The 24,092-nt window shown below is 36.4% G+C and overlaps 1 protein-coding gene across 1 annotated transcript in view; it reads right to left on the reverse strand.

Moving 5' to 3' along the window:
- Window positions 1–1,445: 1,445 nt before the first annotated feature.
- Window positions 1,446–24,092, reverse strand: part of ST8SIA6 (ST8 alpha-N-acetyl-neuraminide alpha-2,8-sialyltransferase 6) — a 115,838-nt gene continuing 93,191 nt past the window's right edge. The window contains exons 5-8 of the mRNA XM_037001706.2: window positions 15,821–15,965; window positions 12,288–12,400; window positions 9,735–9,827; window positions 1,446–8,465 (exon numbers count right to left, since the gene is read on the reverse strand). Of these exons, the coding sequence (XP_036857601.2) occupies window positions 7,997–8,465; window positions 9,735–9,827; window positions 12,288–12,400; window positions 15,821–15,965 (820 nt within the window). The 3' untranslated portion in view covers window positions 1,446–7,996. The remainder of the gene's footprint in view (window positions 8,466–9,734; window positions 9,828–12,287; window positions 12,401–15,820; window positions 15,966–24,092) is intronic.

Raw genomic sequence — 24,092 nt, forward strand, 5'->3', positions numbered from 1 at the left:
TCACCTATTTGATGAAAATTAATCAAGGCATTGTCTTACAAGTGAAACAAACAAGAGAACAGGATCCTACATATTATGCTTTAATTAATACAGAAGAGAGATCAGGGCCCAAAGTAAAAATGTAAAAGGTATCATTCATCTAAGAATTGTTTCTGGAGTGAATGCATTTAATGTCTAGTAACTAATTTAAATATTTTAATGTCACATAGCATATTTTCTCCAAGATCAGTAGGATGGCGTACTGAACAGCTTCAGGGCTTGAGAGAATGAACATGGAATCTGGAGTCAGAACTACCTGGGCTCAAACCCTAGTTCAATCATTTAGTAAATGAGGAGTGACACAGGGAAAATTACTTGCAGTAAGTAGCGCTAGATGCTCATCCAACGTCTATGCTTCCCTTCCTCCTTCCCAGCAGAACTCTGAATCTGTCCAAGTTCCCATCTGTTCCCCTTGAAGCCCATGTGTCCAGGTATAGGACAGACTACTTTAAAGGCCAGCCCCATATTCCCTCTGTTCCTTTTGCCAACAATTAGTCTAGGAATGCACATGCGACCAATTTGAAAGAGGAACAAGGACAGGTTTAGGTTTACTGGGGCTTTGGGTTCTCCCTCCTTCTTCCAGGATAGTGTCAGGAAGTGAGTCTTTCCCTTCTCTGGATATGTACAGATGCTCAGATGTACTTATATGAGGCCTGCCCGTGCTTTTGTTGAATAACCAGTCTCAGGATGAAGTCAACCTAGAGGTAAGCCTGATTAAGACTTCGTAGGAAATGAAGCAAGAGCCAAAGTTCTTAGGTTGGTGTGAACTCTGGACTTCTAGATCGGTGGCCAAGATTTCTACACAATTTAAGCCAGTTTAATGGGGCTTTTTGATATTTTCAGCTGAAGGCACTCTGATCTTTCTGAGTCATTTTCTTATCTGTAAAAATCAGATTGGTAATTCCATTGCAATCTTGCAGGAGTTTGTGATAATACACATAAAGCATTATACACAGTGCTTGGCGCAGTACCAGCTTTCTAAAAACGGTATCAGGTTTGAGGTGCTGATTGTGTAGTACACTGAATGCCTATTATTAATTTTGCTAACAACCTCAACAGCTTTGATTTCTGATTGCCCGTATTTCCCTATCAGGTGAGACTGGTAATATTAGCCCCCAAAGAATATACTGTAAAATTTGAGGTAAGGATTTTACATTTCTTTGAGGTCCTCAAAAGATTAGGTTAAGAATAATAATGCATCAGTGTTTTATGGGATATCACACACATTACAAACACACTTAAAGCAAATAAAATAGAATCAGCCCAAGCAAATGAATTAATTTTTTCCATTAAATGCTTATTTCAAAAAGAATTCAGGAGGATACAACATATTGGAGGTTTCCAAAATTAATTAACTTTAAATGGAATGAAGTAAAATATATAAAAACTTATAGTGTTAAGTATGAGTCATAATTCCTTAGTTTAGAAAAGTTAAAATTTGGGTCTCATCAAGAAGAATAAGGCAATTAAAAAATTAAAAACCCAAGGTGTGAACTCTATAATTTAAAATTTTTGGACAATGTTATTTTTCAAAATAAAACATCAACAACAATAAAACTAAAGGGTAGATAAAATATTGATTAAGCACACTAGCTTTGGGCAAACAACCTGAATTTGAAATTTGGCTCTGACTTTTGTATACTATGTATCTTTGGCAGGTTCTTTAGTTTCTCTTAGCCTACTTTCTCATCTATAAAATGCAGATAATAAAATCACCTCATAGACTTGGTTTAAATAAAAAAAGATAATGTAAGCCAAGGGTATAGTAAGCACTTAATAAAAATACTTTCATTATATTTTATATATAGTCAGGAGTCCCACTGAAATCTGTCAGTCTATCACAGAACCCTGGGTTTTAAAAAAAAACAGGCTCAAATTTAGGATGGGCAAAGGGAAATCCTAGATGATATTTACAGCAACCCCAAGGAAAGATAGGTGGCAAACACGATAAAAATAAAATCACCTGGAAATTCTCCTTTTGGATAAGGTAGAGTGACAGGGACTCATATTAATATCATGTGTGAAACAATGGGAAAGCAATGGACAAAACAAATGTAACAATGATTTTCAGACATGGACATTAGGCAACTCAGGGTAGTGACTGCTGAGAAAAGGAACAAAAATGAGGTGAGCCCTGCAATTGAACAAGCTTACTGCCCAGATGGTCTTCAGGCCACAGCACAGTGAGGGGAAACTCAGACAGAGTCCAGTGGTCTCTGCAAGTACAGGTGACAGATCGAGGCATCTGGGGATGCCAAGGCAGAAACCACGTGGGCCTCACAGAGAGAAATCTCTGCAGAGGGCCCTCCTCTAGTGCCATCTGAGTGCTGACCAGCACATGTGAACAAGGGAACTACATGACTCTGGGCAAAGAAACACCAAAAAGGAGAAGAAACCTGAGGGGGCAGGAATAATTCATGTTCCCAAACACAAAGACGGGAAAATCTTGTAATTCATGGGGCATTCAGTAGGGAACTCATAATGACATTGCCTTGATGTGAGAAAAAACTCACCCCTAGATCAGTGCTGTTCTGGTTCCAGTTAACAAAAACTAAAGTAAGTCTCTAAAAGGAACAATTTGCTGACAGGCAACTTAATCACTTCCCAGAACAAATCTTGAGATATTTATAGGAATACCAAAACACTCAACACTCACCAAAGTAAAATTAACAACATCTAGCATTCAATAAAAAATTACCAGACATTCAGAAAAGCAGGAAAATACAAATCATATTGAGGAGAAAATTCTATCTGTAGAAACAGATCCAGGAATTACACAGAAGATATAATTAACAGAAAAGGACATTGAGAGGGTTATAATCATATACTACATGTTCAAGAACAGAGAGGAATGACCATATTAAATATAGATGTGGGATATATAAAAACACAGAAATCAAACTTTTACAATGTTTGAAATGAAAAACATACCAGATGGGATTAACACCAGATTAGACACTGCAAAAGAAAATATTAATAACATGGATAATATGGGAATAGATGCTATCCAAAATGAAAGACAAAAGAAAAAAGAAAAAAAAATAGAGAATCAGTGAGTTGCAAAATAAATTCAAGTGGTTTAATATATGTGTAACTGTAGCTCCTGAAAATGAGGGAGGAAGAGGGACAGAAAAAATATTGAAAATAATGTATTTTCTCTCATGTAACCAATGCATCTTTATCATATATCACTCACATTTTTTGATATAAAGTAGAATACTCATGCAAGAGTGATGGCCCAGATAAGACAGCAAGAGAAATATTTCTGCTCACCCATTTTCAGGGGATAATGGTAACTGCTTACTATGCAGTCAGCCTTCTGCAGCCACAAGCAAATTGGAAACCTCAAACTCACCCAGTGGCTCCAAATGGATTTTTTTTTTTAAGAATAAGAAAAGAAATAGTCTTTTTAGGTCAAGTGCTTTAGATATTTCATGTGAATTCCTGCAATTGCTTCAGTGTTTAGTAGCATAATCATCAGTTTCCATGTCATTTGATGCCGGGGTTCTTGTTTGCGGAATTGAAGAATGAACTTAGCAAACACTCAGGTAGGAGAGCCAGGAAGAGGCTTTTATTTAGAAATAAAGTGAAAGGACAGAGCCCCTGGCTCATGCCAGGAGAGGACAAGAAAGCCTGTAGTTGTGAGTTGTCTAGGGGCTTTATAGGCAATTGAGGATTTTTAGGAATATATAAAAGGCTTAGGGGTGTGGATTTGTTAAGTGGTCCTTGAATAGTTAGAATTAACACAAGGAACTTACTGCTCTGATTTCTTCTGGAGATACTGGCACATCTTGGTCTGGGAGCATATCAAACACTGCCTGCCCAGCCCCCAAGGTGGGCTGAGATATTGTCTGTGTGCTAAAGAGTAAGTTAAGAATCTTACTTCTTAACTTCCTGGGTATTAAAATGCAATCCTATCTTTAAGGTAGAATCCTTCCCTTCTTTTACTATGTTGTTTATGGCTGGGCTTGCTTGCCACTATTAATTGCCTAGATTGCAAAACACCTCATCAGGTCAGGAGGAAAAACGGCATACAGGCCTGGGCCTTTTAGCATGCTAAAGTGAATCTTCTTTATCTGGGGAATATTAACTGATCTCACTGAAGAATGACTCAGAGCTTAAAGTTTAACACAGTTTTGGTAGGGGGTATCCTTGCATGTAGTTACATTGCTCTCTGACTGTAAATATCCTGTGTTGCTTTTTCCAGAGGCCCTCACCCTACTCTGACTATACCCAATGTCTCAATGTTACATAAATAAAATGGTTTGAGTGTTATAACTATTTTGTACATTGCATTATAACTATACTTCAGAAGTAGCTAATTAGGATGTAAACAGACCTTTTATCTACAAAAGTTTTCAATTTCTCCAAAGCTTCCTGAAATTCATGGAATGATTTAGGGTACTTGACATGATACAGTATTTGACAAAATTTGTTAAGTAAGGAAAAATCTAGCTCAAAACAGGTCTGATTTATGGCTTACTTCAGTATTCTATAGAAAGAAAGTCCTAAAAAAAAAAAAAGATGTGCTTGGCTGATGACCTGGCTGAGAGCCCACATATTTCCTAAGTTGGAATTTACATGTAGAGGGAACTCTTCTTTTGCACAAGTCATGATCTATTTGCCTTCGCCTTTTGTTAGGAGGAAAAAAACACCAGAGACTTCAAGAACTATTATATTGAGTAATACTTATATCTATGCAATTATTCATGGAGTCCTTTCCAGGGACCATACAGCACTATGGACTATATGCTTAAATGAGTATTTTTGCCTTCTCCTTGGGTTTGGATGGAAATTATTTTAGAATCTTGTTAATTGGTGATATTGCTGAGTAATGCTGGATAATAATTAGAAAAAAGAATCATGTAATCCAATAATCTCCCTAGAAACTGGTGGCATGTGGTAGTATGAACTGGAATCTTAACTAGAGTTTAGTACTGCCTAGCAGCAATATTCCATCTTATTTTCAACATCTATGGATAACCTGAACTTTAATAGCAAAGATCAAATCCAATTCATCTAACAACATTTAAGTAATGCTTATAACACCCAAAGATTTCCTGAGTGTGTCACAGTCAGACTTGTTGGTGGTTCATTTATAAATCTACAAGATGGAATTCATAGCTTTTCATTTTGTTTTGGTCTTCATGAAAAACTTGTAATAATTCACCATTATGGAACAAAAAGAACTGTGACTTATGATTTGCAATTCACAAAGCTGACATGCTACATTATCAAAATTTATCTTGTATTAGATTTTAGAAAAAAATTTAAAATTCTGTTTCTAAACAAAAGGACATTATTGGCACATTAAATGGAACATGTGGAAGGTAATCCACTGCCAAGGAGGAAATATGATGATGCGAATGAGGATCTCACTCCCTTTATTTCCCCACAAAATCCCTGACTGCACCACAGACAGGAAAGGGGAGCTTCAGGTGATGGCAGACAACTGCAAGCTGTCATGATTTTACACAGCTACAGACTAACTTGGGAAAGAGATACAAAGAATGTACACTTTTTTTTTGGACCAAAGACTTTTGGTTATCATGTAGCTTGCTGGGACTGTTGTAAAATTCCAACATGGTGATAAAAATGTTGGACAAAAAACCAAACGTAGCTGTGTTCATCTAGAAAGGTCTACAATTTTCTCCAAAACTTAAATTTTTCCTACTGAACCTTTACAAGATCGTGGGTGTCACTAGGGCACTGCTCCTATACCATTTTGAATATTTCTGAAATTTGTATAAGTGACATTGAAGATTCTGTTTTGATATTCTAGAGAAAATTTCTCAAGTTAAAATAGAAAGCTATGCAAGAAAACCTAAGTAAGCGCTAAATGTCCTAGTCGTGTAATTTTTATTAAAATAACTTAACAATCTCCACATTGTATATTTAATGATTTATTCAGTATATTCTATTACTTTTACTCATCAATCACATGTTTCCAGTGTCATCAAAAAAGAAAACTTTAAGTTTTCTACTCAGGAAACACTGTGAGTGAAACATTTTACTAATTATAAAATATTAGTATTCTGATCTATCTTTCATAATTCATTGCTAGTGACATAAAAGACATTACCAATATTGCTAGATGATTTTTAAGAACTAATTAAATCCATTAGAAATAGTAAGAAGTATCCACTTATTCATCAACACAAAAAATAAATGAATTACACTTAATGTAACTAAAAGCATGTTTCTTTTGGACAGTACTTATATATGAACTTTTAATCAATTTATGGAGCTAATAGGTTTCATTTGCTATGAAAGAACAAATGAAAATGTGAACTAAGATTGCATCACAAATGTCAACTACAACCAAATTAAAGATGTACTTTATCAAAACGCACAATTTAGAGCAGAGTGCTCTGAGAAGTGAACATTTAGTAGAACAGTAATCTGGCTAAGGTAAGAATTCAGATTTATATTTGTAATTCAGGATGCTGCCCAGTCTGCTCTACTTCTTGTTCTGCTCTTCTTTCAATGATATTAAGATGAGCAGGAAAGTATGCACACAATTACTTATTGAAGTCAAATAAATTATTCAGTACACAGGGATGAGCTATATTAACAGGTTTTATTATAATGTAAGGGAGTGGTGAGAAAATGGTAATAGTCATCTACTTAAACCTTATTTTATATTTTTGTTTAAATTATTAGTCTTATTTCTCAGGTAAACATATACCTTTCTTTATGAGAATTAAGTTTGGTGTGCTTTAATCCTTACAGCTTTCCTGTGAGACCAAGCAAGTCAATCTATTCCCACTTCACAGATGTGGGCCCAAGCCACCACATGTATGATATATCCTACCCTTGAGTGGCAGTTTTTGAGGTAAAGACCATGATTTTACTTCAGGTATCCTCATTTTGATGAATGAGAAAGGTGGGGACAGCTTTTTCCCCTATTCTCTCCTTAATCTTCATGTGGTAAAACCTTACCTATTTCCTAGGTTCAATTCAGAAATCACCTTTTCTCTGAAATAGAGTCCACTGAAATCGATTAACTATTCCTGCCTCTGTTCCTCATAGTACTCTTCACAACTTCTGTAATAATATTTACCACCTTGTAGCATTGTTGATGATGTGCACATCTGTCTCCTCCTGCAGGCCCGAGTCACCTTTATATCCCCCACGGAGCCTGTTACAGGGTCTGGCATGAAGTAGCTGTTCACTAACTCAAAAAAGAAAAAAATGAACATGTGACCCCAGAGACAAGAAGTAAGAAAACCCAGGTGTGGTACATACTCATGTCCTTGAAGGAGATTCTGTCAGTGGAAGAGGAAAAGATTTAACAGCAAGGCAGGAAGTTAATATGAATTATAAAGAGTGACTCAAAGGTGTAGATAAAGGAGGGAAAGAACTGGCCAAAATCCAACCAATGCATCATCTCAGCTAAGACCTAAGTGAAGGTAATTAGCAGCAGGCATATTACCATACAAAGAGAAGGATTTAATTCCTGAATATCAATGGTTTCTTAAATACATAATTTTCTTCTACACACACTTTAAGACAGGAAGAAAGATGAGATGGACATTATTGATAATAGGCCTGCCAGAGAAAGAACCCCTGGGAATACTGGCAATTTGTCTGTTCTCTGGTGAAAGGGTCTTTCAGATGGCCTGCCTTTCATTATCCATCTGCTGAGGGCTGGATTTGACTGTCATAAATACCAACAAGGAAATATTCACTGAGACTCTACCTGTACTCTGCCAAGAGTTTTCACATTTTCTTAATATGAGTTAGATACCTTAGTCTTCATTTGACAGGGAGCAGGACTGAAGACCAGAACAAATGTGCGAGTTGCTGAGGTTGCAAGCGCAGTTGGGAGCTCTGATCAGACCATGTTTGGGGGCTCTTCCTATAGTCCTCTACAACCACCTCTTTCAGGGTCCAGAAACATTGTTACTCACCAGCTGCACTATATTAAAAACATTCCCACTTCAAGACACTTTGCTTACGCTATTTCACATTTGCTGAACTGTAATTTGAGGATTCCTTTCACGTGAAGTTGGAGAATTTGGCTATATTCTTTGGGCATCTCATGGAAGCCACGCTTAGGTAAATTGTTGTCATAGTAGTGATGGCTAACAGGTGTGTTTTCTACAGTTTTAGAGAAGGGCCAAAATCCATACAGCTTCACATTTTCACACAGTTCAACTGCCACACTTGTGATCATCAAGCCGGAGGACAGGCGATACTCTGTCACACCTTTAGTTCTCCAGAAAAGGTCAAGATTTTTCAGGTACTTAGGATGGAAAAATATAACCTTCTGTCTTGCTTTAGATTGCTTCAGCACATCATACACTTTAAAAGAGGAACCAGTGTTGGCTCTGAAGGAAAATGCCGGCAGAAGAAGAAATGCGTCTCCATAGGTTGCAATGTCCTCCAGAAATACTGCTTTCTTTTCTTTTAAATTCCCATATCTGCCAAATTTTAAATAATAATAGTAACAGTAAAAATCAAAGTAGCAGCTTTGGTAATATGAGGCTGAATTTACCACTGGCCAAAAATCTGAACCATTTATATATCACTATATGCAAAACAGAAAACTGGGGGACTCAAAGAAAACTCTACAAGCATCATGTAAAATATCAAGGCCTAGGCCTTCTTCTCTCTTTCTTGGTACTCCTGGGCTTTCATTTCTGCTTTTTTACTGGGCTATACCCATAGCGGACATACATTTCTTATATTATTTTGTCCTCCAACTTGGTAGTTTTTTCTATGGTTGCTTTCTGATGCTGAAACAACTTCCAAATTTATAATGAATAAATATCTACACATTGAAAGTATCTATATTTTCTTATGTCTAGAAGATATAAGAAATATACCTTGTTAAATATATATTTAATACACATTTAAAAATTTGTTGAGCTGTACACTTGTGATTTGTGTGTCTTTTGTATGCATTATTAAAGCTTCTTGTAGAAAACTTCAAAAATACAAATACACATACATTTAACAATTTCCCCCATGTATTGTGATAGCTCAATATTTTTTCTTTAAATAATTCCTTAGTATTATTTTATTTAATAATACCTTAAATATACTTGTATGCACAATCATTTGTATTTAGAAAACACACTTTGGGAGAAAGGTAATATTTTATATTCTCTTGAAATACTGAAATTATTTGAGAGGTGTATTCTATTAATAAGAATTATTAGTAACTTTTAATGAAAACAATTGAGTAAAACTATGTATGGGATTTTTGTTAACCAGCCAACATTTTACAGTAGTTACAGTGTGGAAAATGAAATATGGGAATTATTTTTTTGTAGTAAACTATCCAAAGAGAAAACCTGAATTTGCCAGGTTCTCTTAAGGCTTATTCTGCAAAGTTTCTAAATAGACTAAGTTTAATCAAGAAACTACTTCCAAGATAAAAGAGTAGTGATAAAATTCTGAAAGAAAAATGAGAAAGTAATTTGACTACAGTTGAAAAAGACAAAGAGACAAATAAGTTTTCATTTGACTAGCAGCATTCAGCTTATGACAGGAGAAGTACAACTGGTCATAGTTCTTACGAGCCACAACCTTGATAAAATATCAAATATTACAAATGTATTCTTATGAATTTTCCCCAAAAGCCATCCCAGCTGTATTGCAAGACAGTCTCAGTAATAAGATTAGTGCTCAGATTAAGAAACATGTTAAACAATGTAAAAATGTTCTTGAACAGTTATGTCACTTACTTCAGTTTTATGATACTGGGATTTACAGTCACAATATCGGTTTTCCTGCCAACATCTTTACTAACATTTCCAGTGGTTGGGGGGAGGTTACACCTGAAATTTGGAAGGGAAACTATTTTCAAAATACAACTTATAAGAAAAAAGTGTGTATACAACACATATACATGATTACTGTCATTTTACTAGAGAAAATCATTGCTGTTAAGAGATCCTCAGAATTTATTGGATTTCCACTTAAAACTAAGTACTGAACTCTTGCTTGGCATGTCAACAATGAATTATATACAAATTTGATAAATGCTTTCAATATTAAGACCTTTATAAGTAATACAACTAGAAATGACATTACACCTTGCCTAGCTTTTGAAGAGTTCACAATCTTTTTATTGCAATTATTATTTATATTGATTATGTTCTCACAGTGGTATGGTCCCCCATTTACACATTTTAAGAAATTGAGGCATTGTGACTAAGGTTATAGAAGGAAAAACTACATTAAAAAAAAGAAATTTCCTGATTCCCACATGGACAGTTTCTCCATCAATTTATGCTATTAATAAATAAAACCCTAATGTTCTTATAATGATGTTTTTGTGTTGATGTTCTCATCCTCTTCTGAGTGCTAATTTGTTTTTAAGTTGAGAAACAAATTAAGAACTGTAATTTTGAGTAATTATATTCCTGTCACAATAAAGGGAAAGTTGCTTATGACTCCCTAAATATTGTTTACTGAATTTCAAGTGAACCATTATTTTAAAGTTCTACATACAAAGGGAACATCTCCTGAGAACTTCCCAAGGAAGGCTATTTAAAGTTGATGTGTTCTGCAATATGACTGAGGTTGAAATATTCTGTTCCACACTCTATGAAACATACAATCAAATGAAACATGTACTTCTTTCATTGATAAAAAAAGATGTATTGGAAAATAATTAAATATAGCACCTTGGGAAAAATAAATATTCAACATAGATGACAGGCCACTGAAATGCTCTCATTAGTGGGTTTTCTGTAACAAGCCTACTTTCTAGAGCAGTCTCATATCATTTTGAAGAATCAAAGGTATTTTTCAGTATAATATCATAGAGACTCTTGAGGGAAATGATGGGTATTATTGAATATAATATGAGAAGCCACTCATTGCCTATTCTGTTCCTTACACATTCGACTGACAGCTTCCCAATCTTTTGACATAAAAAAAAAGCAGTTTCCAGATTGTTTTTATAAACTTTGAATGTGTATAGCCAAAATAAGTACAGGCTTAAAAATTAAATAGATTTTAATGACACCAACCACATCTAGCCCTCATTTTGCCTTTCAGTTGGAAAAGCTAACTTCAAAGAGAGCTCTCTATTGAGAAAAACATCTGGTATCAGCAAATGCAGAATCTAGAAATATATGCATTTACCTTAGAGCTATAAATAAAGTTAACTTGAAATTTAAAAAATAATTTTAAACCTAAACTTGTATTTCCTATATTTGCTGTGAAGTAAAATGGATGTTTAGACATAATACTACAGATATTTTGGGAATTTTAAGTCTATAAAAAGTCTATCACAAGAAGGATTATTTATCTTTGTCATGGTTTTTTTGCACTGAAGCACCTTATTAAGTGGCTAAATCATTCAGTTATTGGCCATCTTAACATTAATCACAAGGAATGCATTCAATAATCACTGGACTGTCAGGTCTGTTGTTTTATCACTACCTTCAGCATAAAAATTTTAAGTGAGATTAAAGTGAAAGTGGTGGGGAGCTGCTGACTCAAAATCTTATTTCTTTTTCATTTGCTAAAAAGGGTAGCATTAAATCGATAAGGATCAAAGGATGGCCTCTGATGTATGAAATCAGTGCTCCAGAAAGAGGAGAAACAGATTTTGACTGACTTTTTAAAAAGATGCACTTTGACTGAAATCTGTCCTAACAGGGATGAATCACTTTTCCATCATATTCTAAAGTGGAGAAGCTCCATAGGTTGGCTTATTATTACACAGGCACCCAGAGAAACCGCTTTTGTTTCTGTTTTTGCAAGCTAGCTGCTATTGAGATATAAACATTTAAAAAGACCAGATTTTAGAAGCTGCACAACTTTTTTTTTCCCAAGCCAGAAAACTAAATAAACAATGACATTGGCCTTGCTATACATGCCTAGATCAGCATTGTCTCAAGTACTGTCTCAGAAAAAAATTTCTTAAAATGTGCCATTAACAAAAAGTTTTTAAGGTCAGGTGAACCTGGGAAATGTTGCTATTTAGAGTCCAGTTTACAGCCTTAATGCACAGAAGGCTCTGACAAGTCCTGCGGTGAAGACCATCTTTTACCGTGGTTTCATGCAGAGTGTCAGAGAATTAAGTAACCATAACACATGTTTATCCTTCTGGTATCAACATTCTGAGGAACTCATAGTCCAGTTAACGCTTCAAGAAAGCCTACCTAGATAACTCATAGACTTAAGCAATGCAAATCAAAAGTCAAAATGTACAGGGTCAAAATGTCCTTTAAAAAAATCTAACTGATCTTTGGGTTCAAAGAAACTGATTTGACAAGTCTCACCTAAAAACGAAGTCAGATTTGTCAATTTCGGCTCCGCAGAGAGACTGATTCAGGATGCCCCCGTTTCCGACCACCGCACACCGACCAAACGGGTACTCGGCGAGCGGCTGAGACTGCCGGGAGGGAGGGGGAACTAACATGAAAAACACGCAGCTTCAGAGCCAGAGGCACCGTCACATCAGTGCAAGTGGCTTAATTTTTACACATGCTAAGGAAAGAAAAAGAAGTAGCTACACCATAGCATCTTGCTCAACTTAAGACATAAAATACAAAATCCTATAAACCCAAGTTTCATTTCTCTGGAGAGGAGTACACAGCATATCATCTACAATATAGTGTAATAGTACATTTTTTTACAAAAATGTAATGTGATGTATTTTACATCTATATAATTAAGCAAATACAACGAGAATGGCAAAATCCCATGCTGTGCCCTTCCAACAGACAGACAGGAACGTTTTTGGCAAAAAAAAGAGAAAATGAAGCCACTGGAAAGTAGCATTAAACCTCTGTTCTTGGACATAAAATTAGTAGTTAATTTAGTGACAGTTGCCTGTGCTTCTTACACAGTTAGACCTTCAGGCTCAGAGATGGTATGAGATTTGTGCCTGCCGTCTCTGCAGATGGCCAGCCACCAGGATTCAGGCCTACTAACATGGGCCAACATTCCAAGGCCTGGGCCTTTTTTATTTCCCGCAATGACCCAACTGCTTACCCCAAAAGATGTCCTGTTTATATCAAATCCTCCCCAGTGTGAAACATGACTTTTCAGTGCAACACCACACTTCTTTTCTGGTCGCTTTCCTTGAAGTAATGATGTGACCTTGCCCAGCAGGAAGGGTGGCAGCTGAGAGGACCAGACTCACCTACTTTGTCTCTAGAATTCGTGGGTAGGTCCTCAAGGGCAGGGAGTGTGTGTATCACTTTAACTCCCCCTCATCATTCGCTGCAGAGCTGGCATGAGGCAATGGGCACAGTGACTATTCGGTGGCCCACCCTGGCGCAGCCCACGTATTGTGCCTGAGCCCACCTGCAGCAGCCAGCTGGTAAATATGCAGGAATTTTGTGAGTTGGTTATTAAACCATTGGTAAATTAAAATAGGCAGTGGTGGGGGTATCTGTACCACTAAAATCAGCAAACACTATAAATCGGGGCACCCTACTGCCAAAAGCCAGTTTACCAACACCACTGCCAGTGCCAGTGTGGTTTTGAGCAGCCCAATGGCCCCTCGTCACTAGGACAGCCATATGCCCCTGATGCTGCATCTAGGAGATGCCAAACAAACAAAGGGAACTCTGTTTCAGCATGCACAGGTTTATCTCTAAAAATCAGAAATAATATTGTGGTTTTTACATGAGAGGCATGGTTCCACATGTACTACTCATTAACACGTGAAATCCATACAACCTTATGAGCATTTTACAGTTGGGAAAACCGAGGTATAAGTTTATGCAATGGCTGGAAAGTGGCAAAGCTGGGATTCAAACTCATGCAGTCCTTTGTAGAGTCCATGCTCTTAACCAGCACACCATCACACAACTTCTCACATTCAATGCATACAATATTAGTTTAAGCATGTGCCTTCATTCTATTTATATATGCTGTGCCTAGCCAAGTGCCTGGCTCTTAAATGAAGGGTTCCCAGATACCTCAGGCTATTTCAAGCCACCGAACTTCTACCTTAAGATGTCTTTAGACAGTATTTACTAAACAGTTCCACCATAAATTCTGAATTTTATAGATAGGGTAGAGTGCAAATAGGCTCTTTATGGTACAATAGAAAAGATTACTGAGGGAAACATATCTCCGATTAAGCACTCAGAATAATGCATGTTTTTCTCTGGTTTCTTGGTCAACTGGGGAAAAATCCATATGCTTTGGGATCTCATGTTCAGTAAGAGTTTAAATAAATTACAACTTTCAACGTTCCTTGAAATAAGTCTCCTAAGAGGCAAATTTGCACAACTCAATTGCCTGCTCATTGCTCATTCTAGTTGAAAACCAACTTTGTTATTTTCTTTTCAAGTAACTGGAGGAAGTGACTTCACAACATGTAATCAAAAGCACCTGTTGTGGTCTGCTTGCTGTGTGCCTCACAGCTCTCCTGAGATGAGGGCCACAGAGCAGAACAGGGCAGGGCGGGCACACAGGGAGCACGATGGAAAAGAGGTCAGCTGCCCCAGATGCCACAGCCATGGAAAGGGAATGTTTAAGCAACACAGAAAAGCCCTAACTTTGCAGCTGTTTTTGCACTGACTTCAGAATTTCCTCCCCACAATTAAAAATACCTGTATAAATTTGGAAATGGATGTGCTGTTGTTAATCACATATAGACTTATCAAGACTGTGTTAAGTTATTCTTTTCAAGGTGCCAATTAGAAGCAAAAGAACCTGCTGCTCCTCTGTTTTGGTTAGTCTGAAGCAAGGAAAACACTAGCAAAAATTGCATGGGTAAAAGAGTTCTCACTGTGAAAATCTCCAAGGCTTTCCTTGACAGACAAGAAGTATAAATATTCTTGAGCTTTTCTCTTTACAATTAATTGTAATTTCAATGTATCATGAGGGCATTTTTAGAATGTTTTCTGAGTTATTTTTGGTCTCCCTTTCCTTCCAGAAAATATGCAACATTTTTCTATTTACTTCTCATCCATTCCCAGCTAAGTATTCTTCCTTTGAATTATAACATTTTTTAAAAATGGAACTTACATGACCAACAATAAATTAGTTGAAAGAAGTCTATGGAGCAACAAAAGAAAATTAATTTTAAGAACTTAAAAATAGTCTACAGTTGATGAAATGCATATATAAAGTGATTCCCTTTTTGACAGTGTTGACTTGGCCTAATTGCTTTTAACCAAATAAAAAAAAGATGCCTGAGAGTGTATGTTTATAACCAATGGGACGTTCTTCATGATAATAATTTACCCCAAGTTTGGATTTATATTAAGGGAGAAGTTTCTTCTTGTAATGATGCTATATCATTACTCATTAGTTTATTTAATGAATAAGTAATGAATGCATATATGTACTAAGGAATGTTTTAGGAGCTTGGAATACATCAGTGAACACACCAAAGATTTCTATCTTTTGGAGGTTATGTTTATTGGCCATAAATTCTTACATATTTACTTCCCAAAGATGAGCCATATCAACCTATAGAGTTCTTTGTGAAGGAACTGATTTAGTCACCCAAACTGACCCCTGAAAGAATTTTATTTCAGGTGAGAAATGCTCATCTTCCCAAGCCCTCATACTCACTTGGCAGAAAGTCCCATTATTTCACCTCATTTAAGGATCAGCCATGAAGACTCCAGTTCTGGGAGTGCTTATCATTTAAGATATGAGCATCATTCCCTTCAGAGCCACCCTGCATTCAAAATCCCCTTTTTAAAATGGACCACTTACATATCTTATACAACAAAACAGTATGGTATTTTAATTAACCCCTCCATGATTGTAACTTATAACTTAAAGTAAGAGAAAATTCACATGGAATGGTGTCACAAACAAACCGCAACAAATCTTTACTCACCACTGGAAACATATTAAAAATGTTCTCTCTTATCAGGATTTCATTTTTACTTTCCACCTCATAACTCATGTTAGTCCCAGCTGGAGTGTTATTTTGAGAAACAATGAAGTTCTGAACAGCAGCACAACAGGAAGCAAGCTTTGCTCTGTTAAGGATTAGAATAAAAGTGAACCAAGGAGTAAGATTAAGAAACCAGAAATAGAGACTACAGTGGAAAATGCAAAAGAGGATTTTGCCATATTGGCTTTCAGAAAGAAGACAAATCATTCACAAAGGTGACATTTTTATCTCATTGTGGCTTTGGATGGTGAAATTGGTGCCTTGGTAGGACAAGGCAGCAAAGAATGTTAAACTTACTTATACTTAGGTAGGGACCCTACATTCTAACCTACTTGGGTAGGCACCAATAGAAAATACTTGTTAATATAGTGGTTTAAATATAATGTTTATAACATTAAAGAGAAAAATGTCAAGATACATTATAATTATTTTGTAATTATCATAAAGTACAGAAAGTAAATTAAGAACAGTGTTACAAATAGTCACCAGAGCAATACGTGATCATTTATTATGAGACAAGTCCCATGAAAAAAATCATTCAATACAGCGATCTTTTTGAGCTTTGTTGACACATAATGAACAAATACAGATTGTTTATATTTAAACAATATACCACTCCATGGTTTGATATGCATATACATTGTTAAATAATCACCACAATCACCTAAATTAACATATACCCATCACTGCAGAGTTACTATTTTTTTCTTTCTTTTTCTTCTTCTTTTGTGAGTGTATTAGGTGGTGAGAACACTTAAGATTTATCATCTTAGCAAATTTCAAATATACAATACAGTATTACTAACCATAGTCACATTATTGCACATTAATACAGTGAATTTTTAGGTCAAACAAATTTTATGCTGCCATTCCTTACCGAAAGCCCAGAGAAGTGTAACTTAGTATCAAGCTTTATTTCAATGCAAATACTGTGGAGTAAAACATTATTTTTAGAATGCAAATACAGGAACGTACTTCCAGGGACCACCTGAGTTTGCCCCCAGCCTCAAACAGGTGAATCTAAAACCACTCAGCTTCATATTTCACTTACAGAATTCTATAGGATGTAGACAATATAGTTTCTCTTGATTATTACAGCTTAATTAACCTTAAAGTCAAGAGCTTTTTCTAGCTACACAACTCAACTCTCACCTTCAATACATTTCCCTTTTCAGTCTTTTATAGAACTCTCCATAAAAACAGTTCATGTAATTGAAAGTGGTAATAATCAAGCAAAACTTGAACTTTCTCAATTGTGAAATGTTTAGAAAATTTCCTCTTCTCACAGATTTTCCTCCTAGGACTAGTTTTTCATTATTTTAGGCATTTTGTTCCTCTTTAAATCTTTTTTTTTTTTTAGTCCCTGTCCCTTTTTATTTTATTTTATTTTATTTTTATTAAGGTATGATTGATATACACTCTTATGAAGGTTTCACATGAAAAAACAATGTGGTTACTAAATTTACCCATATTATCAGTCCCCACCCACACCCCAATGCAGTCACTGTCCATCAGTATAGTAAGGTGCGACAGATCCACTATGTGCCTTCTCTGTGCTACACTGTTCTTCCTGTGATCCCCCACACCATGTGTACTAAACATAGTACCCCTCAATACTCTTCTCTCTCCCTCCCTCCCTCCCCATCCACCCTCCCACACCCCTCCCCTTTGGTAACCACTAGTTCATTCTTGGAGTCTCTGAGTCTGCTGCTATTTTGTTCCTTCAGTTTTGCTTCATTGTTATACTCCACAAGTGAGGGAAATCATTTGGCATGGGTCTTTCTCTGCCTGGCTTATTTCACTGAGCATAATGTCCTCCAGCTCCATCCATGTTATTGCAAATGGTAGGATTGGTTTCTTTCTTATGGCCGAATAGTATTCTATTGTGTATATGTACCACATCTTCTTTATCCATTCATCTACTGGTGGACACTTAGGTTGCTTCCATTTCTTGGCTATTGTAAAAAGTGCTGTGATAAACATAGGGGTGCATATGTCTTTTTGAATCTGAGAAGTTGTATTCCTTGGGTAAATTCCAAGGAGTGGGATTCCCAGGTCAAATAGTATTTCCATTTTTAGTTTTTTGAGGAACCTAAATATTGCTTTCCACAATGGTTGAACTAGCTTACATTCCCACCAGCAGTGTAGGAGGGTTCCCCTTTCTCCACATCCTCACCAGCATTTGTTGTTCTTAGTCTTTTCGATGCCGACCATCCTTACTGGTGTGAGGTGATATCTCATTGTGGTTTTAACTTGCATTTCCCTAATGATCAGTGATGTGGAGCATCTTTTCATGTGTCTGTTGGCCATCTGAATTTGTTCTTTGGAGAACTGTCTCTTCATATCCTCTGCCCATTTGTTAATCAGGTTATTTGCTTTTTGGGTATTGAGGTGTGTAAGTTCTTTATATATTTTGGATGTTAACCCCTTGTTGGATATGTCATTTACAAATATATTCTCCCATACTGTAGGATGCTTTTTTGTTCTGTTGATGGTGTCCTTTGCTGTACAGAGCTTTTTAGTTTGATGTAGTCCCATGAGTTCATTTTTGCTTTTGTTTCCCTTGCTCAAGGATATACATTCTGGAAGAACTTGGTCATGCTTATATTCAGATGTTTGCCTATATATATACTTCTTATTATTATTTTGTTATCATTAACCTACAATTACATGAAGAACATTATGTTTACCAGGGTGCCCCCTTCGCCAAGTCCCCCCCACAAACCCCATTACAGTCACTGTCCATCAATGTAGTAAGATGTTGTATACTCACTACTTGTCTTCTCTGTGTTGCACAGCCCTCCCCATGCATCCCTGCCACATTATGCTAATTGTAATACCCCCTTTTTTTCCCCCCGCCCTTATCCCTCCCTTCCTTCCCATTCTCCCCAGTCCCTTTCCCTTTGGTAATTGTTAGTCCATTCTTGGGTTCTGTGATTCTGCTACTGTTTTGTTCCTTCAGTTTTTCTTTGTTCTTATATGCCACATTGAGTGAAATTATTTGGTATTTGTCTTTCTCCACCTGGCTTATTTCACTGAGCATAATACCCTCTAGCTCCATCCATGTTATTGCCAATGGTGGGATTTGTTTTCTTCTTATGGCTGAATAATATTCCATTGTGTATATGTACCACATCTTCTTTATCCATTCATCTACTGATGGACACTTAGGTTGCTTCCATTTCTTTGCTATTGTAAATGCTGCTGTGATAAACATAGGGGTACATCTGTCTTTTTCAAATTGGGCTGCTGCATTCCTAGGGTAAATTGCTAAAAGTGGAATTCCAGGGTCAAATGGTATTTCTATTTTGAGCATTTTGAGGAACCTCCATACTGCTTTCCATAGTGGTTGAACTAATTTACATTCCCCCAAACAGTGTAGGAAGGTTCCCCTTTCTCCACAACCCCTTTCTCGTCAACATTTGTTGTTGTTTGTCTTTTGGATGGTAGTGATCTTTACTGGTGTGAGGTGATAATCTCATTGTGGTTTCAATTTGCAATTCTCTGATAACTAGCAATGTGGTGCATCTTTTCGTGTGTCTGTTGGCCATCTGAATTTCTCCTTTGGAAAAGTGTCTGTTCAGCTCCTCTGCCCATTTTTTAATTGGATTATTTGCTTTTTGTTTGTTGAGGTGCATGAGCTCTTTATATATTTTGGATGTCAAGCCTTTATCAGATCTGTCATTTATGAATATATTCCCCCATACTGTAAGGTATTTTTTGTTCTATTGATGGTGTCCTTTGCTGTAAAGAAGCTTTTCAGCTTGATGTAGTCCCACTTGTTCATTTTTGCTTTTGTTTCCCTTGCCCAGGGAGATATGTTCATGAAGAAGTCGCTCATGTTTATGTCTAAGAGATTTTTGCCTATGCATTTTTCTCAGAGTTTTATGGTTTCATGACTTACATTCAGGTCCTTGTTGTAAATCCATCTGGCCCAGGGGTTTTGTTCTTGGGTAGTTTTTTGATTACCACTTCAATTTCTTTGCTCGTAATTGTTTTGTTTAATTTTTGTGTTTCTTCCTTGGTCAGTCTTGGAAGGTTGTATTTTTCTAAGAAGTTGTCCATTTCTTCTAAGTTTTCCAGCTTGTTAGCATATAGGTTTTCAAAGTATTCTCTAATAATTCTTTGTATTTCTGTGGGGTCTGTCATGATTTTTCCTTTCTGTTTCTGATTCTGTGGATGTCTGTTGATTCTCTTTTTCTCTTAATAAGTTTGCCTAGAGGCTTATCTATTTTGTTTATTTTCTCAAAGAACCAGCTCTTGGTTTCATTGATTTTTTTCTATTTTATTTTTCTCAATTTTATTTATTTCTTCTCTGATCTTTATTATGTTCCTCCTTCTGCTGACTTTAGGCCTCATTTGTTCTTCTTTTTCCAATTTCGATAATTGTGATGTTAGACTATTCATTTGGGATTGTTTTTCCTTCTTTAAATATGCCTGGATTGCTATATATTTTCCTCTTAAGACTGCTTTCCCTGCATACCACAGAAGTTGGGGCTTTGTGTTGTTGTTGTCATTTGTCTCCATATATTGCTTGATCTCTATTTTAATTTGGTCATTGATTCATTGATTATTTAGGATCATGCTGTTAAGCCTCCACGTGTTTGTGGGCCTTTTTGCTTTCTTTGTACAATTTAGTTCTAGTTTTATACCTCTGTGGTCTGAGAAGTTGGCTGGTAGAATTTCAATCTTTTGGAATTTACTGAGGCTCTTTTTGTGGCCTAGTATGTGGTCTATTCTGGAGAATGTTCCATGTGCACTTGAGAAGAATGTATATCCTGTTGCTTTTGGATGTAGAGTTCTATAGATGTCTATTAGGTCCATCTGTTCTAGTGTGTTGTTCAGTGCCTCTGTGTCATTACTTAATTTTTCTGTCTGGTGGATCTCTCCTTTGGAGGGAATGGTGGGTTGAAGTCTCCTAAAATGAATGCATTGCAGTCTATTTCCTCCTTTAGTTCTGTTAGTATTTGTTTCACATATGCTGGTGCTCCTGTGTTGGGTGCATATATATTTATAATGGTTATATCCTTTTGTTGGACTGAGCCCTTTATCATTATGTAATGTCCTTCTTTATCTCTTTTTACTTTCTTTGTTTTGAAGTCTATTTTGTCTTTTACTAGTACTGCAACATCTTCTTTTTTCTCCCTGTTGTTTGCATGAAATACCTTTTTCCATCCCTTGACTTTTAGTGTGGATATGTCTTTGGGTTTGAGGTGAGTCTCTTGTAAGGAGCATATAGATGGGTCTTGCTTTTTTATCCATTCTATTACTCTGTGTCTTTTGATTGGTGCATTCAGTCCATTTACATTTCGGTGATTATTGAAAGATAAGTACTTATTGCCATTTCAGGCTTTAGATTCATGGTTACCAAAGGTTCAAGGTTACCTTCTTTAGTATCTTACTGTCTAACTTAACTCGCTTATTGAGCTATTATAAACACTATCTGGTGATTGTTTATTTCTCTCCCTTCTTATTCCTCCTCCTCCATTCTTTATATGTTGGTTGTTTTATTCTGTGCTCTTTTGTGTTTCCTTTAACTGCTTTTGTGGGTAGTTGATTTTATTTTTTGCCTTTAGTTAGTATTTGGTTGGTCTGCTTTCTTTGCTGTGTTTTTATTTTCTCTGGTGACATCTATTTAGTCTTAGGAGTGTTTCCATCTAGAGCAGTCCCTCTAAAATACCCTGTAGAGGTGGTTTGTGGGAGGCAAATTCCCTCAACTTTTGCTTCTCTGGAAATTGTTTAATCCATCCTTCATATTTAAATGATAATTCTGCTGGATACAGTATTCTTGGTTCAAGGTCCTTCTGTTTCATTGCATTAAATATATCATGCCATTCTCTTCTGGCCTGTAAGGTTTCTGTTGAGAAATCTGATGATAGCCTGATGGGTTTTCCTTTGTAGGTGACCTTTTTCCTCTCTCTAGCTGCCTTTAAAACGCTGTCCTTGTTCTTGATCTTTGCCATTTTAATTATTATGTGTCTTGGTGTTTTTCTCTTTGGGTCCCTTGTGTTGGGAGTTCTGTGTACTTCCGTGGTCTGAGAGATTATTTCCTCCCCCAGTTTAGGGGAGGAAATTACTTCTTCAAATACACTTTCTATCCCTTTTTCTCTCTCTTCTTCTTCTGGAACCCCTACAATGCAGATATTGTTCCTTTTGGATTGGTCACACATTTCTCTTAATATTGTTTCATTCCTGGAAATCCTTTTATCTCTCTCTGTGTCAGCTTCTCTGTTTTCCTGTTCTCTGATTTCTATTCCATTAATGGCCTCTTGCACCTTATCCAGTCTGCTCTTAAGTTCTTCCAGAGATTGTTTCATTTCTATAATCTCCTTCCGGACTTCATCCCTTAGCTCTTGCATGTAACTCTGAAGATCTATCAGCATGGTTATGACCTTTATTTTGAATTCTTTTTCAGGAAGATTGGTTAGGTCTATCTCCTTCTCTGGGGTTGACTCTGTGATTTTGGTCAGGATCAAATTCTTCTGCCTTTTCATGGTGATGGAGGTAGTTGTGGGGAGCTGGTGTGTGTGTTGGCTGGAAGAACGTCCCTTCTTGCTAGTTTGTGGCCTTCCTCTCCCTCTTTGCGAGGCGCTGGGTTCTTGCAGGTGTAGATGTAGTCTGGCTGTTGTCTTTTGTCTTCTGGTCTCTCTTTTAGGAATAGTTGTATTTGTTGTATTTTCAAAAATATATATGGTTTTGGGAGGAGATTTCCACTGCTCTACTCAAGCTGCCTTCTTAGCTTCACCCCCATTTGCCTATGGTTTTTTCTAAGGGTTTTGTGGTTTCATAACTTACATTCAAGTCTTTAATCCATTTCGAGTTTACTTTTGTGTATGGGGTTAAACAATAATCCGGTTTCATTCTCTTGTATGTAGCTGTCCAGTTTTGCCAACACCGGCTGTTGAAGAGGCTGTCATTTCCCCATTGTATATCCATGGCTCCTTTATCATATATTAATTGACCATATATGGTTGGGTTTATATCAGGGCTCTCTAGTCTGTTCCATTGGTCTATGGATCTGTTCTTGTGCCAGAACCAAATTGTCTTGATTACTGTGGCTTTGTAGTAGAGCTTGAAGTTGGGTAGCATAATCCCCCCAGCTTTATTCTTTCTTCTCAGGATTGCTTTGGCTATTCGAGGTCTTTTGTGCTTCCATATGAATTTTAAAAAGATTTTCTCTAGTTTGTTGAAGAATGCTGTTGGTATTTTGATAGGAATTGCATTGAATCTATAGATTGCTTTAGGCAGGATGACCATTTTGACAATATTAATTCTTCCTATCCATGAGCATGGGATGATTTTCCATTTATTGGTATCTTCTTTAATTTCTCTTAAGAGTGTCTTGTGGTTTTTCACAGTATAGGTCTTTCACTTCCTTGGTTAGGTTTATTCCTAGGTATTTTATTCTTTTGGATGCAACTGTGAATGGAATTGTTCTCCGGATTTCTCTCTCTGCTAGTTCATTGTTAGTGTATAGGAATGACACAGATTCTGTGTATTAATTTTGTATCCTGCAAACTTTGCTGAATTCAGATATTAGATCTAGTAGTTTTGGAGTGGATACTTTAGGGTTTTCTATGCACAATATCATGTCATCTGCAAACAGAGACAGTTTAACTTCTTCCGTGCCAATCTGGATGCCTTTTATTTCTTTGTGTTGTCTGATTGCCATGGCTAGGACCTCTCAGTACTATGTTGAATAGAAGTGGGGAAAGTGGGCATCCCTGTCTTGTTCCTGGTCTTAAAGGAAAGACTTTCAGCTTATTGCTGTTAAGTATGATGTTGGCTGTGGGTTTGTCATATATAGCCTGTATTATGTTAAGGTCCTTTCCCTCTATACCCAGTTTGTTGAGAGTTTTTATCATGAATAGATGTCGAATTTTGTCAAATGCTTTTTCAGCATCTATGTAGATGATCATGTGGTTTTGTCCTTTTTGTTGATGTGGTGGATTATGTTGATGGATTTTCGAATGTTGTACCATCCTTGCATCCTGGCATAAATCCTACTTTATCATGATGGATGATCTTTTTGATGTATTTTTGAATTCGGTTTGCTAATATTTTGTTGAGTATTTTTGCATCTATGTTTACAGGGATATTGGTCTGTAATTTTCTTTTTTTGTGCTGTCTTTGTCTGGTTTTGGTATTAGAGTGTTGCTGACCTCTTACATTGACTTTGGAAGTAGTCCCTCTTCTTCTACTCTTTCAAAAA

Source organism: Manis javanica, chromosome 2 (genome assembly GCF_040802235.1).
Source record: "Manis javanica isolate MJ-LG chromosome 2, MJ_LKY, whole genome shotgun sequence".
Taxonomy (NCBI): Eukaryota; Metazoa; Chordata; class Mammalia; order Pholidota; family Manidae; genus Manis; species Manis javanica.